The 15,368-nt window shown below is 47.2% G+C and overlaps 1 protein-coding gene across 1 annotated transcript in view; it reads right to left on the minus strand.

Moving 5' to 3' along the window:
• Window positions 1-653: 653 nt before the first annotated feature.
• The window catches only part of GALNTL6 (polypeptide N-acetylgalactosaminyltransferase like 6), a 913,332-nt gene continuing 898,617 nt past the window's right edge, over window positions 654-15,368 (minus strand). Inside the window, exon 13 of the mRNA XM_076010718.1 lies at window positions 654-1,893. Within this exon, the coding sequence (XP_075866833.1) occupies window positions 1,726-1,893 (168 nt within the window). The 3' untranslated portion in view covers window positions 654-1,725. The remainder of the gene's footprint in view (window positions 1,894-15,368) is intronic.

Below are 15,368 nucleotides of genomic sequence, written 5' to 3' on the forward strand. Positions count from 1 at the left end.
ACATGAATTCTACTCTTGTGGACAGTCCCAGGGAGGCAGAGTATTTTCATGTAGTGACTGCAAATTTCAAGTTAAATCAGAGTCAGATCCAGAACCCGCTTGAGTACAGAGTGAGGCAACACGTCATAGGAGAGAAAACGCAGGACCAGTTGTCAGAAGAACAGAAGAACATCAGTCCTGCCAGGAATTGGCCTCTCTGGGCTTTTGTTATTTATCTGAAAAAACAAAGAGACTGGATCCTAGGAGTCCTCCCAGGGCTAAGAGTCAATGCTCTTAGATGCTCCAAGATGTTATATAAATTTTTATTAACAGGAAAACCAAGTTAAAAGAAAACAACAAAAGCAAAGTAAAAACATTTTTGTACCTGAAAAAACTCGAGAAATATATATAATGAACATGATCCTTCCTTCTAGAGACCTACATTGATACCTGCATATTCTTCCTCCAACCCATCATTCTTGAAAAGTAAAAAAATTGTACTAAGGATTAAATGTTCCATTTAGTTTCTGAATCGTTCCTTTCTTCCCCCGAAATATTGTCCCAGTAACATAAAATGGTGTCAAAAGCTCTTTATTAATGGTAATTCCTTTTATGAGCCTCCAAATAAAATAACATCATTAATAGCAACAATACAAAAGAAGAAAAACAAAAACAAAACCCAAACAAATAAATAAAGCCACTTCTAAGTTCCCAGCACTGACTAAATAGTTGAAGTGAACCAGCCCATTTTCACACGTCACTTGGAGTGTCAGTTTATTTGGGTTTAAGAATCTCCTAAACAAATGACATCAACCTCACTCCATTTCCTTCTTTAATAGAAATTATGATTGGACAAACATCAGACTTTTAAAATTCTAAAAATAATAGAAAAGTAAAATTTTTGATATCCTAGGAAATCTCTCTCCTAAATCTTATAGGGTTTTGCTGCTTCTGTGAAATCTTTCTTTGGAGTAACGTGGCAGCATAGTTTTTTGTTTCTGTTTCTAACTGGATTCATAGAAGGGCACTGCATTAGAAATTCAGTTGATTTATGGAGCATATGGGTTCATGAACAATAAGTAACCTTTGCTCCGAAAGGAAAATGGCAAATGTAAACAAAAGAATGGGAACACCGGAAGTCCATTTCATTATGTAATTTAAGTCTTAACGTTAGATATTGCACCTTCATTTAAAAATAAAACAAAAGGAAACGAAAAGGTATGAGCACTCTAAAATCATCTGCAGCACTTTTAAGGGTTCAACCTGCTTAACCCATCCTTAGAGAATGGCACCAAAGAGTACAGCTCACCCCTCACGCGTGGCTAGTTCTAAACCCGTGGAGTCCTCAGGTGGTCAGAGCAGTCATGCACTCTGTCTCCACCCCCCTCCCACCCGATTAGTAGGATCCATTCATAGCTACTCACTACTGCAGGATTTGACCTGAGAAATGCTAGGATTTATTAACTCAGCAGTTGTTTTGAGAAGTCCCTAAATAATCTTTGCCCTTGGCCAGCAAGGGAACTGCTAGTCTCGAGTTCTCAGAAGCAGCTGGTGAGGTTCTCAGCCAAGTTCTTCAGATGCAGGAAGTTCTTCAAGACAACCTACTTTGACACGGCATTTACAATTCTTTAAACCAGCCTTCCTGGATCTAGGAAATGTTATTCCTGACTCCTTCGACCCAGATACTGGCTAAAATTTAGTTTAGAATCTGTAGGTAATCACTCTTTCTTTCTTCCTTCTCTCTTTCTAGGAGCTGGCATGGTGATTAAACTTTTCTAAAACAGTCATATTAATGTGTTCAAAAACCCACTGCTGAGTCTCAGATAGAGGGTCACATCTGGCCATGAAAATCTTCTTCTCTGCGGGGTTGCAATCCATGCAGCTGTTGCTCACGGGATGAAATAATGTTCTGTCCTGGGGGGATCAGAAAGAAAAGGAAAGACTGATGTAATCCGAGGTGAATAATTAGAACCCAAAATATACAGGGGTGAAATGTTTCTGTCCACATCTCAGTGTATACCCATTGTATAAATAGACCCGTTCTCAAATCAAAGGGTAGCAGGTGGAGTTGCCAACGTGAAACACGATTTTCTAGGATCCATGACGTGGGGCCCCCCGGCGGGTTCAGCCAGAAACAAAAATTCATTCATTCATTCAATCACAAAAAACAAAAACTATGCTCATTCATTTTTTTTTGTTTGTTTGTTTAGAAAAGCAATACATTCATTTCTTGCTCTGTGGTGAGCCTTTTGCACCATGCGTGGATTTTGAAGACAATAAGTATGAGGGGTTGCTTGTCACGGGGCTAATAATCTAGCCATTCGGGGAGAAACATGTACACAAAAAACGATGAGTCCATAGTAAACAAGACCCACACATACACACGTGACTAGAAAGGTCATAATCTCCTCACGTTGAGCCTCGAATGGGAAGGGGAAATACAGAAGAAACAGGAAGCAAACATGCTGGGGGCCCAGCTGTCCTCTTCAGAAGAAGACTGTGGGGACGGGGGCAAGTGACACATAGGCAACAGCTGAAGGTGCAAACTCAAATTTGCTAGTTGTGCAGCGTCAGTCTCTTTTCAGCCCCTTTACTGATAGCACAGCTGTTCCAGCTGTGCAGTTCTCATTGCTTTCCGCAAAACGGAGGCCGCAACGTTCATTTTAAAAGGCAGCCCCTAGCTACGTGATCAGATAACAGCTCAGTGAAAGAAAGGTGTGAAGGGCCACAGCAGTGAGCAAGTTCCTTATCTGGACAGGCACCATCAGCACACACCCCTTTTTATTGTGCAAGTGGGGAAAAGGCAGGTCATGGTCGAGAAAGAGATCTTCCCTTAACTGGCAATACCGTTTCTCTCTTATGTTATGCACGCTTTAAAAAGGTGCCAGTAATATGAGAAAACACCCCAAACCACTGCTTAGATTTTAGGACCAAGTAATGTTTTATAATTTAGCTTGGGAAATGTTTAGAGGTTCTGGCTCTCCTTCTAGCTCAGAAATACCATACTTGCAATGCTTTTAGAATTAAGAGTTTTCTCAGGCATGCTTTGTACACATTTCCGGGTTGCTCCCGGATTATAAGATTCCATCAACCAATATTTAATGTCCTTTTAGGATCCGGATGTTTGCACGGGTAAGCACTGCACCACGGAAGAAAGAATAAGGAAGGAGGAAGGCAGCCTGCAGGCAGTTTAGTTTGCCTGTTTCTATTTTCAGTGTAAACAGTGAGCTGTGCTGAGACAAAGGCTCCCTATTCTCTTCCGCCCTCTTTAAAGGCGAAGTGTCCTGAGCTCGCTGTGGGCTTTACTTTCCTCCCACACAGCGAGGTCTGCTTTTCCGCACTCTTCTCCCCCCGGCTGCTTCATTAGCTCCAACCTGTCGGACCCCAGGGGAGGCTCCCAGAAACTCTGTCCCTCGCCGGGCGGAGGAAGCAGGTTCCCGGAGGAAGGAGACTATGCTTGCAGCTCACTCTATGTGACTGTGCCCTTCTTCCTCGGGGTCCGGTGTGCTCACCGCCACAGGCCCCTTCTCGCAGCCGTGGGGCTCCCAAGGCAGCAGGCCGCTCGATGTCCCCCCATTTCCTTCCCAGCGTCTCCCGCACTCAGCCCCGCCCCCAGCCACCAGCTATGCTACACGGACCTAATATATTTAGATCGGGTTTTCAAAGAGCGTTTGTCTTCTTTATTTCTTAATTTTTATAAATGTAAGGGGGTACAGTGCAGTTTTGTCACATGGACACGTTGTGTAGTAGAAAAAAGTCTGGGTTTTTGGATAACTCGATGGTTACCCAAATAGTTGTGCCCATTAAGTAATTTCTCCTCCTTCACCCCCATCCCAGTCCCACCCTCCCACTCTTCTGAGTCTCCAGACCCTATGCTTCCACACTCTAGGTCCCTGTGTGCGTGACGTTTAGCTCCTACTTGTAAGTGAGAACACGTGGGATTTGACTTTCTGTGTCTGAGCTGTCCCACTTAGGACAGTGGCCTCCAGGTTCATCCAAGTTGCTGCAAAAGACACGGTTTTATTCTTTTTTGTGGCCGAGTAGTATTCCACTACATACATCTCTCTATATCTACATCACATTCTCTTGAACCGCTATTGCTGATGGACACTTAGGTTGATTCTATGTGTTTGCTATTGTGAGTAGTAAACATATGCAATAAACATGTAAGTGTGGGCATCTTTTTTATATAACAGTTTCTTTTCCCTTGAGTAGATAAGCAGTAGTGGGATTGCTGGATCCAATTGCAGTTCAAAGAGCATTCTTCTATTCTTGAGAGCTGTTGTGTTCGTGGAGATTTTTGGTGACCTGCTTAACTCCAAACTCTCATCCAAGTACTAACTGGGCTTGGCCCTGCTTAGCTTCCAAGATCGGACGAGATCAGGCATGTTCAGGCTGGTGTGGCCCTAGACATGACCTGCTAAATGCTGAGTCACTGTGTTTCACGTACCTGCTCCCCTTCTCCCTCATCGCACTCACTTTTATCAAGAGCTCAAGTGGGACCTCCAGATGCTCATAGTTTCTCCCTCAAAACATATATTTCCATAAAAGCTAAAAAGTGAGAAAAGGAGAACAAGTTCCTACTCTCTTTCTTCCCCAGCTTATGGACCTCAGCTTGCATGCAAAAGCCAAATGAGATTTTATGAACACTTTTAATTTTCTGGACATTATTTTCTGAGCCGTAAGGTGATCATATTTTTCCAAATCCCACCTTGGAACACATGCTCTGGCAGACACAGGTGTGCTCACGGGGCAACCAGGCGAGGCATGGAGATTCAGCGCCATCCCGGACAGTCCAGAGTACGTTTTCTGCACTGGGACTTCACATCCTCATAAAAGCTGAGAAACTGAATTCCCTGCAATCTGTCTATGCCTGAGAAGCTGCATCGGGAAAATGAGGGGGTGGATTGGATGCGTCTCTAAAGCCTCTCCCAGCCATAAAATTGGATGAACATTTCATTCCAAGGGTCACTGGTGACAGAGCAAATGACAGGGTGTCAAACTGGAGAGAGCATCCACGGCGTTCAGCGATCGACAGATTGACTGTTCCCCGGTTGCAGGCCGAGCGCTGCTCACCCTTGTCTTGGGGGTGTCCAGCAGGTCCCGGAGGTGAAGCTTCTGGGAGCTTCCGCCACCTCCACCAGGGCACACGTGTTTCACTGCTGACCTTGGGCCCACATAACTGCCGTCTTTGTGTTTCCGCTCAGCCAAGCTTTTGCGTTACGAAGTGTCTCTCCTGATGCTTTTCCTGGCTGGGTTTAAGGGAGTGGATCCAGTGATTGTCCCTTGCATGTGGCCTCCTGTCCTACGCCAGCCCTTCGCTCCCCTGCCCTTTGTCCCAGCAGTCACCACAGCCACGGCTCCCACACAGCCGAACCCAGTTTAGTCTGTGGAAGAGACTTGCTGGTGCTTTGGCAAGTTTGCTGTTCCACCACCATCCTCCTTAAAGGACGGAGGGAGCTGCTCTGTCTTTGCTTTTAACTAGATTGTTCTTCGCGCAGCCCTGAGAGAAGGCAGAGCCATGGCCGGGCCGTTTACACCGGGTGGCGTTGCATTTTGCTTCGGCCCTCCCACCTTCCCTGGATGTCTGCGCCTTCGTTTTTGTTTCGTTTTGCCCAAGACAATTACAAATCCTTGAGCAGGAAATGTAAAGGTTCCGATCCAGGATGACTGAGCTACCCTCCTTAATCCATGCCTGGTCCCGGACACTCCATCCACGCTGAACGTCACGGGTGGCCGTCTTCAGGGAGCTCATTTAAGGGACTCGTGGAGTCCTGTGGACTGGGTTGGCACTTCCGGGCATTCGCAAGTCTGCACTAAATTTATTAGGTTTCATGCTTACCTAGGGCCAGCACTTTAAAAGAAGGAGTGAGTTACAGAGAACACCGCACACTGTGCTAGGGGCTGCGGGACAACCAAACACCAGAGATGCAAAGACAGTGAAACAGGTGGGTGAGCTCAGGACGGAGAGAAAGTGGATTCGTTGTTTTTTTTTTTTCTTTTTCTTTTTCTTTTTTTTTCTACTCTAGCTAGAAGAGCAAAGAAAGTGGATTCTGAGAACACAACTCCCACACGGTGGGAAGTGAGGCAGCGTGGGGCTGGGAAACCGCTTGGGATTTGTGGCTATTGGGATTGTCAGATTCTAGCCCTGCGACCCACTTGCTATGGGACCTTGGACAAGTTATTTAATTCTCTGCACCTCAGTTTACTTATCTATGAAACAGAGATGATGACATCCCTCACAAGTTTGTTGTGAGGATAAAGCGAGTGAATATATGTGAGATCGACGCACACTGTCCTCGTATACGTCAGCACCGAGTGGCGCCTTCCCTTCCCCTGCTTTTCTGTTAGTCGAGGCGAATCCCCAGTTCTAAAATCCTAATGTGTCAGCCGTCTGGTCTGAGACCAGCTATTCAACACCAAGTTGCATTTTCTAAAACCCTAGCAAACTAGAACTTGCAAAAATTAGCCTCTGACTCTCCTGGTTATCCAGATCGATGCAACAGTGCCTCCGAGTTTAAGCAAAAGGACGTATGGAACCGAGGTGACCTATGGCTCAGAAACGAGCTCTTCTGTGTAATTCTGGTCAGTTTGCCTCCGGTTTATGTGCTTAGGACCTCTGCCTAGAATACGTTATTCAGGTCAGTTGAGTTCAACAGATGTTTACTATAAGTATACTGTAAGTTTTCTGGTATGTCTTAGGCAAGAGGCATAGAAAGGTAAGCTGCGATGCATCCTTTGACCCAAGAAGCAGGGGAGACCGACAGGTAACCAAGAAATGTTTGAAGTAAGAAAGTGTCCATGGGATTGCAAATGAGGGTGAATAGGACGAATTAGGTTATTTCAGACACGGGAGAATACTTGAGAAAAATGTGCAATAACACGTAGGTTTTATGCGTGCTATTTAGTCAACAAAAAACGTACTGGGCACCTACCGATTGCCAGGCGCTGTGTTACGTGCTGGGAGCATACCCATGAACTTAACGAGACAGCTCCCTGCTCTGCTTCCGAGCTGGAGGCAGGGGTGCGGTGGGCGTGGGGCGCAGACGACACACAAGGGACCCAGGGACCGGGCCCTGCACCCTGGTGGTCGGAGGCCCAGGGAGGAGGCCGGGGAGGGAGGGGGGGTGCAGGAGGAGATGAGCCAGTAGTGACGAAGCCGCGTCGTGCGCAGGAGACCAGCGTGTCATCTGGCACGCCCGGAGCCCGAGGAGCGTCCGGGACAGGGCAGCCGAGAGGCGGGCAGGGCCGTGTCGTGAAGGCGCTGGGGTGCAGGGCAGAGGCTGGACTTCTCGTGCAGTGCGTGCGGGGGGTGGGGCAGCCGGGGGTCCCCGGCTCCAGGGCTAGCGTGGCGGGAGGGGCGGGAGTGGAGGGAGCAGGCGCTGGGCTGCAGCGAGAGGACAGTCGCAGCCGACAGTGCAGCTCCGTGGGCAAAAACGGAGCCAGAGGGGGTGGCTGGGGCTGCGCCAGGGCGGGACCTCTCCGAGGGACGTTTGGGAAGCTGAGGGCGTGTGTTCTGACGAGTGGGCCCTGGGGGTGAGGCGGGGAAGGGGTGGGTTGGCGACTGGAGGGACAGCGGTATTGAGGCGAGAAATGCAGAAAGAGGGACGGGACAGGGGCGGGACGAGGTGATCTCTGTTCCGGGCCTGAAGAGCTAGAGAGGCTCACGGGACAGGGAGCCTGCGATGCCCAGGGAGCAGCTGGATACAGACTGGACCTCGGGATACCGTGTCTTCCCGAAAATGAGACAGGGTCTTATATTTAATTTTCCTCAAGGAGACACCCTAGGGCTTATTTTCAGGGGCTGTGTTATTTTCCCCTCAAAGCCTCAGCTCGCAGCACGCACAGGGTGGCCGGGACCCAACAGGGGGAGCCGACCTTGTTGGTGGGGCTGCCCGCACCTTTCCGGTCACCTCCGGGATAGCAGCTGTCACGGTGGGGCAGATGAGAAGGGCTGCTCGTCTTCAAAACACTGTATGGTGGGGCATAGTAGGTGCTTAGTTAGTATCTGTCAAGTGGATGAATAACTGAATCTAGCTTCCTGCTTCTCCACATGCACCATGTCTTCTGGTTGCTTAGGTGGTTTAGGTAGGGAAAAAAATGAGAAAATCTGGGTAGAATCCTTAGCACTGCCTGACACACAGATACACACCGGATAAACAGCAGCTCTGTGTTCACATGGCTCCCCACAGGTTTACTGAGGGGAGAGAAAGAGATACAGACAGATGGAAACAAGACGTGAAACATATGGGTTTTCTCTGCTTAGCTCTCAGGCTAGGGGAAGCAGACAAATAACTACTTAAATAAATGGGGTGTCTAGGATACCAGGAGAACATAAAGCAGTGAGCACTGGCCAGGTTGGAAGGGCAGGGAGGGCTTCTCTGGTAAACTGACTTTTAAATGGAGACCTCAAAGGTGAGTCGGAAGTAGACAGGTGAAGAAAGTGATAGAGAAAAAGACCCCAGGCACACAGCTCAACTTGTGCAAAGGCCCTGAGGCAGGCAAGGTCTTGATTCTCCCAGAAGAACAGAGAGACGCTGGTTGACGTGCACGAGTGTGAAGGAAAATGGTGGACTGTCGGGCAAGGCCAGGCGTCCGGCGGGGCAGGTCCGCACACGACCTCGGGACCAGGCTAAGAATTCCGCTCAGGGAGCGGGAAGTCTTTGAACGGCTGGACGAGCAGGGATCTTACCCATCAGAACAGATCTTTTAACGATCCCGGCTGGTCATGCGTGTCACTTGCCTGTGGCCCAAAAGAGCCGGGGAGAGGAGCAGAAGGGTCTGCAGTTGGCCGCAGCCGGCACCGCCGGGGCTCGCACCCGGGACGCCGCCAGGGCGTGAGGAGCGCCCTTCCTCATCGGCCCAGTTAGCCACTGATGCCAGGAGACCGAGTCTCTCCTCCTGCGAGGGAGTCTAGCTGTCAGAGAAGGCTGCTTTGTCCCCTCTCTGCCTGTCAAGGTGTTACTTGCACTCTCCCGGATGCCAGCAGTAAAAATAGGCAGCAAAGGCCCACCTAGTTTGTCCTCCCTCCAGACAGCTCGAAGATAGTCATATGTCAGCCTCCTCCTTCTCCACGCGCTAAGAGGAGGGAGAGCAGATCTTTTAGTACTCGTCTCTTCCCACTCTCCTCCTCCCCATCCGCTCGCCGTGCGGGCGGCACACCTGAGTCACTGGCAGACGGAGTGACCCTCCACAGTCGTCGTCGGGAATGAAGCCGGGAGCGAAACTGGCCTCACGATTCCAAGCCTTCGTTCCCTCGTATCCATATTAGGCACAAATAGCATTGAACATGAAGGAGGGTCTTTCATTTGTTTGTTTGTTTTTGAGACAGGGTCTTGCTCTGTGGCCCAGGCTAGAGTAATGTGGCGTCAGCCTAGCTCACAGCAACCTCAAAGTCCCAGGCTCAAGCGATCCTCCTGCCTCAGCCTCCCCAGTAGCTGGGACTACAGGCACGCGCCACCACGCCCGGCTACTTTGTGTATTTTCAGTAGAGACGGGGTCCCGCTCTTGCTCTGGCTGGTCTCAAACTTCTGACCTCAAGGAATCCTCCCACCTCTGCCTCCCAGAGTGCCAGGACTACAGGCGTGAGCCACGGCGCCCGGCTGGTAAGAAGGGGTTCTCCCTTACAAAAGCATCCTCTTTCAATCTGTATTCTTTTATAATTAATTTTTCTACTTACATTGAAATAAATGGGAGAGAGTAACTGGCTTCTCCCCACTTTACATAGAGGAGCTACTGTGTTTCCCTAAAAATAAGACCTACCCATAAAACAAGCCCTAGCAGGATTTCTAAGCATGTGCGCAATAGAAGCCCTACCCCGAAAATAAGCCCTAGTGACGGGCGTGGCCATGCAGCGCATCTGCACGACCCGTGCGTGTCGTCGCGGCATACTGAATCAAAGATAGCAGAGAAAATCCCTGCTACCATGAAATTTTCATTATAATATTCAGTTATAGCTAAATAAAATAGTAAAGAAATGAATAATATAGAAATTGCCAGTTAGCCCATCTTTTCCTGTATGTAAATATACATGAAGAGTTAAATCAGAAAATATCTTTTTGAACACATGGCAGAGTAATAGTTAACATTAATTGAACTATTTTTATGTGACAACCTCTAGGTGCATTTAAATTTTATTTAGTATTATTCATATATATATATATATATATATATAAAATGTCTTTTTTTCCTTTCAGTAAATACCCAGTAGTGGGATTTCTGGATCAAATGGTAGGTCCAACACTTGCACTTGAATGTTTACAGCAGCACAATGCACAACCACAAAGCTGTGGAAACAACCCAAGTGCACATAGATACATGAGTGGATTTGTAAAATGTGGCATGTGTATACCATGGAGTTCTACTCAGCCATAAAAAATGGTGAACTAATACCTTTTGTAACAACCTGCATGGAACTGGAGACCACCCTCCTAAGTGAGATATTGCAAGAATGGAAAAACAAAAACCACACGTACTCACTTTTAAATTGGAACTAAATGATCAACACTCATGTGCACATATGGTAGTAAAATTCAAAGGAAATCAAGCAGTTGGGAGGGGTAGGAGGGGATGGATAAGTTCGCACCTAATGGGTACAATACACACTACCTGGGTGATGGACACACTTATAACTTTGACTCGAACTGTACCAAAGCAATTCATATAACCAAAACGTTTGTACCCCTGTAATATTCTGAAATAAAAATAAACAAATAAAGAAGTAAATTTTATTTAGTCATCAGAATAACTTGCTAAACTAGATGCTGTTATTATACTATCCCTGTTTTATAAATGAGGAAACAGAAATGCGTAGTAAGGAAGTTTCTCAAGGTGTCAGAGCCAGGCCCCAGCGTGGAGCCCGTGATCACGGCGGGACCCAGAGCCTGCGCGTTCGTCCTCTGAGTTTACTGCACCCTCCTCCTCAGTGGAGCCAGCTAGCGCTCCTGCTCCGGCCCCACGCCAGGGGGAAATTGCCCTCATCAGCAAACACTCATTTAAATTTTTCATAGTTCCTATCATCGAGAGTTTTTTTTTTTTTTTTTTTCCGGTGTGACAGTCTGGATCTTGGCAGGCATTCAATTTGTGAAGACTTTGTCCTTATGCAGGAAAAGGCCTGAGTTAGTCCTGACAGAGCCTTTCTACTTCAGAGTGACAGAGAAGGGCAGTTAGGTATGCTAGATACGATGGTAGCCAGTAGGAATACTGAGGAGTCAAAGTTAGCAAAAGGTTAGAAGGCTGTGACGCTAAGTGACTGCAGCTGGGCTGGACGCACAGACGAACACAGAATGGGCAGACGGCACGATTTATTGAAAAGGCAGCTCTTCAATAAAGGGGTGCACGTACAGCCCCCCTGGGAGTTAATGCACTCTTCCTTGACGAGGTAGCTCAGTTGTCAGTTTGAACCGAAATGTGCTGCAGAAGGAGCACAGTGTCTTAGGTGAAGTGACTTAGGTCTTCTGCCACAGAGAGTGGGACACTGAAGACATTGTGCCTATGCCTTTTAGCAAGATGTTTAAAACGTCCGTTCTTGTTTTCTTGCGGGCAAGCTGGAGAAGGGCGGCCGGGAAGACAGCACCGTCGGGTGACCTTGTGTCTGCTTGCACAACTGCCTCCAAATGATGCTCACTAATGCCCCGCGGTCACCTCTGTTATATGACAAAGGGCTCAGTTCTTGACTTTGTGCACCGAGATCAACCACCGGGATGAGGGCATGAACGGATGCTGCGATGGAACAACACTAGTTCGATCGCTAGGAAGTTGGATCGAGGAGTCAGCATCCAGGTTGGGGTAAACATGGTAGAATTTACTAGAAACAGATGCATAGCTACATGGATATAAAAGATGAACTGTATCGGTGTAAAACTGTGTCTGTGTAGCAGAACAAGAGACAAAGACTGCTTTTGTTTTTTTTTTTTTCTTTAAATACTGGATGCTCATTAAGAAGCCAAGCATGTGGAGTTAAGGCAGAAGAAAATCAATGAATTCATGCTAAATTAAGAGACACGTGGTTCATAACAAAGGACACCAGACACTCCTCTGAGGTTCCTTGGCTACAGCACAGCGAGGACAGCGAGAGCCACCCGAGGGGCAGGCCACTCTGGGACGAGCTGGAGTGCGGTAGGACGGCGCGTCCGAGAAACCGAGGCAGATCTCGATGGAGGCATATGAAGAGCAGTGGCAGCAAGTCGGGCCGCTCCATGGTAAGTAAAGATCACAGTGCAGGCAAGCATCGTTCAATATTTGAGATCCGTCTTGAGTAGAACAGATCAGACTTCATCTGCGTGGTGCCAAAGGCCGGGGAAGAACTTTCTAACCCCTGGGACTGTCCAGAAGAGAAGGAGCTGAGCTGGGAGAGCACAGCTGCCCACGTCTGACTACCAGCCGGGGGTTCCCAGGGGTTCCCTACACCAGGACCCAAGTTTAATTCCCTGCCTTTTTAGTTAAACGTGCATATACTCTCCTCACTTTTGCAGGTCCGAAATCAATGCCCAACAGAATGATTTAGAGTCACAGCCCTGTGGCTTTCCGTGTGGAATCTCTGCGGAGCGGAGCGACACACCCCCACTCTGCGAGCCGAGGGTGACAGCCCTGGCACACGTCACAGTTTGCAGCAAACAGTCGCATGCAGGCACGTGACAGCCACTCCACCCACTCGCGTTTTAAACTGAGGGGCCCGGCGCATTGCTGTCAGTTTAGCCCGGCAGGTGCTTGCTCACCCGTGCTTCCTGTTTGATGCTGCTTTCAAGTCCTCTCTTGTGGAAGTTAAACTATAAAAGCACCCCAGAGAGCAACGCAGAAAAGTGTATTTTAAAGTCTTTTACTTTGTCTCTTTGGGGAGGTTGCGTACGTGGTTTCGAGAGAAAGCGGTGTGTTAAGTTTCATCCCGCACAGGCTGGGGTTCCTGAAGGAGGAGTTGGCACCAGTCTTTGCCCCCCGCACCGAGCTAGCCAGGGAGTGCTTGTGTAGGAACCTCATATGGTGGCTGTCAGGCAGGCCACAGAGAAATGTTTTAAAAAGTTCCCGCCCCCAGGGAGTTACCGGGAAACAAGAAACTCTGCACAATAACAACGTTACAAGTACAAAGGAGGAAACAGAATGGTATAGAAGTACAGGTGGGGGCAAATTCCAACTGGAGCAGAAGGGAGGGGTGGGTTAAGGAAAGTAGGTAAACATCTGAGCTAGAAAAGTGGTTCTCCATCTGACTGCCTCTTAGACCCTCATGGGGGCTTTCAAAAAAATATCGATACCGGCCCTCCCCTTCTAGAGAGCCCCAGTTTGTCTAGCCTTATACCAATAGCACACTGGTATAATTATGTACGTTAAAAATGTACCTTTAGATGTTTGGATACCTGGTGCTTGTCTAATGTTTAATATTTGGTATTTTTTCTTTCTTTAAGATTTCCTGGGCTATTCTTGGCCCTTTCACTTTCATATAAATTTTAGGATCCATTTCCACCAATAAACCTGCTAGGATTTGATTGGATTGGCATTGAGTGTGTAGGGCAATTTGAAAACTGACGTCTTCACACTGAGTCTTATAATCCTCGAACATGGACCCTTTATATTTTTAAAAATTCCTTAGTGATGTTTTGTGGTTCTCTGCATAAAGGTCTTATACACATCTTTTGTGAAATAGATAACTCCACTAGTTATATTGATATTTTTCATGGTGACCAAATGAAACAATTTTTAAATTTCATGTTCTACTTTTTGTTGTTAGTATACAAACAATCGATTTTCGTCTTGGGGCTATGCTAAGTGCACTTATTAATTTTTTAACAGTTTAGCTGCATAGTCTTTTGGATTTTCCAAATACTCAAAGACGTCATCTGTGAATATACTGCTTTATTTCTTCCTTTGTAATTCTTAAACCTTTACCTTTCTTATCTTGCCTGATTACACTGACTAGGACATCCTGTACAAGGCTGAACAGAAATGACTGTAGCTCACACTCTACTTTATTCCCGGTCTCTGTAGGGAAGCTGTAGCATTTCACCACCAAGAGTGAGGACGGCTGTGGGTCTTTGTTTATATCCCTTATTAGGTTTAAGTTAGTTTATTTCTATTAGCTTACTTTCGGCATGGCTAAGACTATTTAGTCACATGGTAAAAACTTGAGAATTCAACAACAGCCCAGGGCATATAAGTTCTCGTGCCTTGCAACAAAAGTGCAACTTCAGCACAGTGGGGAAAATTGTTCTTTTCAATGACGGCGATTGATCGATTGCATCTTCGATTTCTATCTCTCTCTATATAGACACACATCAACCCTTATCTTACATTACATGCATAGAAATCTTTCAGGGGATTATATACCAAAATGTAAAATATTAAAAAACAAAGTCTCCAAAAATGACTTAGAAGACTATCTTCACGACTTTGGTGTAAACCAGGATTTCCTAAACAGAACACAAAAAAACCCACTAATCATAAAGAACAGCTTTTCCCTCCACTAGAGAGAAAAAAGGCAGGACGCTGACCAGAATGAGACGTCGCAATACATACACAACAAAGCACTCGCCGCTAGATATACTTAAATAATCCCCCTAAATCTGCAAGAAATAGCCAGACAACCCAGGTTTAAAAATCGTCAAAAGACTCAAGCAGGCCCTTCACAGAGACATCCAAGACGGTGAACAAACGTATAACATGCCTTTACAATCACAGGATAAAAAGGGAAGCGGAAACCAACGATGCCCAGTGTTGGTGGGGCTGTGGGGCCACTGACTGCCGCTCGCGTCTGTGTCCTGCCCACAGCCCTCAGGCCCTCCCGGGCCAGCGTGCTGGCCACTCTCCAGCTACTTGGCCGTGGCGGCTCTCTGCTAAGGCCTTCCTCTGGCCTCAAGGGTAGTTCTGTCTGTAGGAGCTGCAGGTTAGAGGTCTCAGAGAATAAACTCCCTTCAGGAGCTAATCCTAACCAGAGATTTAGACCCACAGCTGGTGTATAAATACCCCAACACTTGCTCTCTGATGTGTGTTCTACCAGCGGCCCCAAATCTTTTTGGCACCAGGGAGCCGTTTCAGGGGTTTTCTGAACGGGCTATGGATGGTACTGGGCCATGGCCTAGGGGTTGGGGACTGCAGTTCCACAGCATTTCCAGGGCTCTTCAGTAGGATTGCAATGGTACTTGCTTGATAACGCACCCTTTGTTGGCTCCCACCCCTTCCCCATATCGCTTCCTCGGTCCCTACCAAGATTTTTTTTGGGGGGGTCATCTCCCAGATAAACCACTTGCACTGAAATTCTTACTTTAGGTGATATATCTGGGGGAAACTCAAATCGAGACATGTGTCATACATAAATAAAATGTTTACTTAAAAAAATGGCATGGGAGATAGCTCTTAAATTTGGGGAGATAACGACAGTGAACCCTGCGCAAGAGGGACGG

The sequence above is a fragment of the Microcebus murinus genome, chromosome 15 (genome assembly GCF_040939455.1).
Source record: "Microcebus murinus isolate Inina chromosome 15, M.murinus_Inina_mat1.0, whole genome shotgun sequence".
Classification (NCBI taxonomy): Eukaryota; Metazoa; Chordata; class Mammalia; order Primates; family Cheirogaleidae; genus Microcebus; species Microcebus murinus.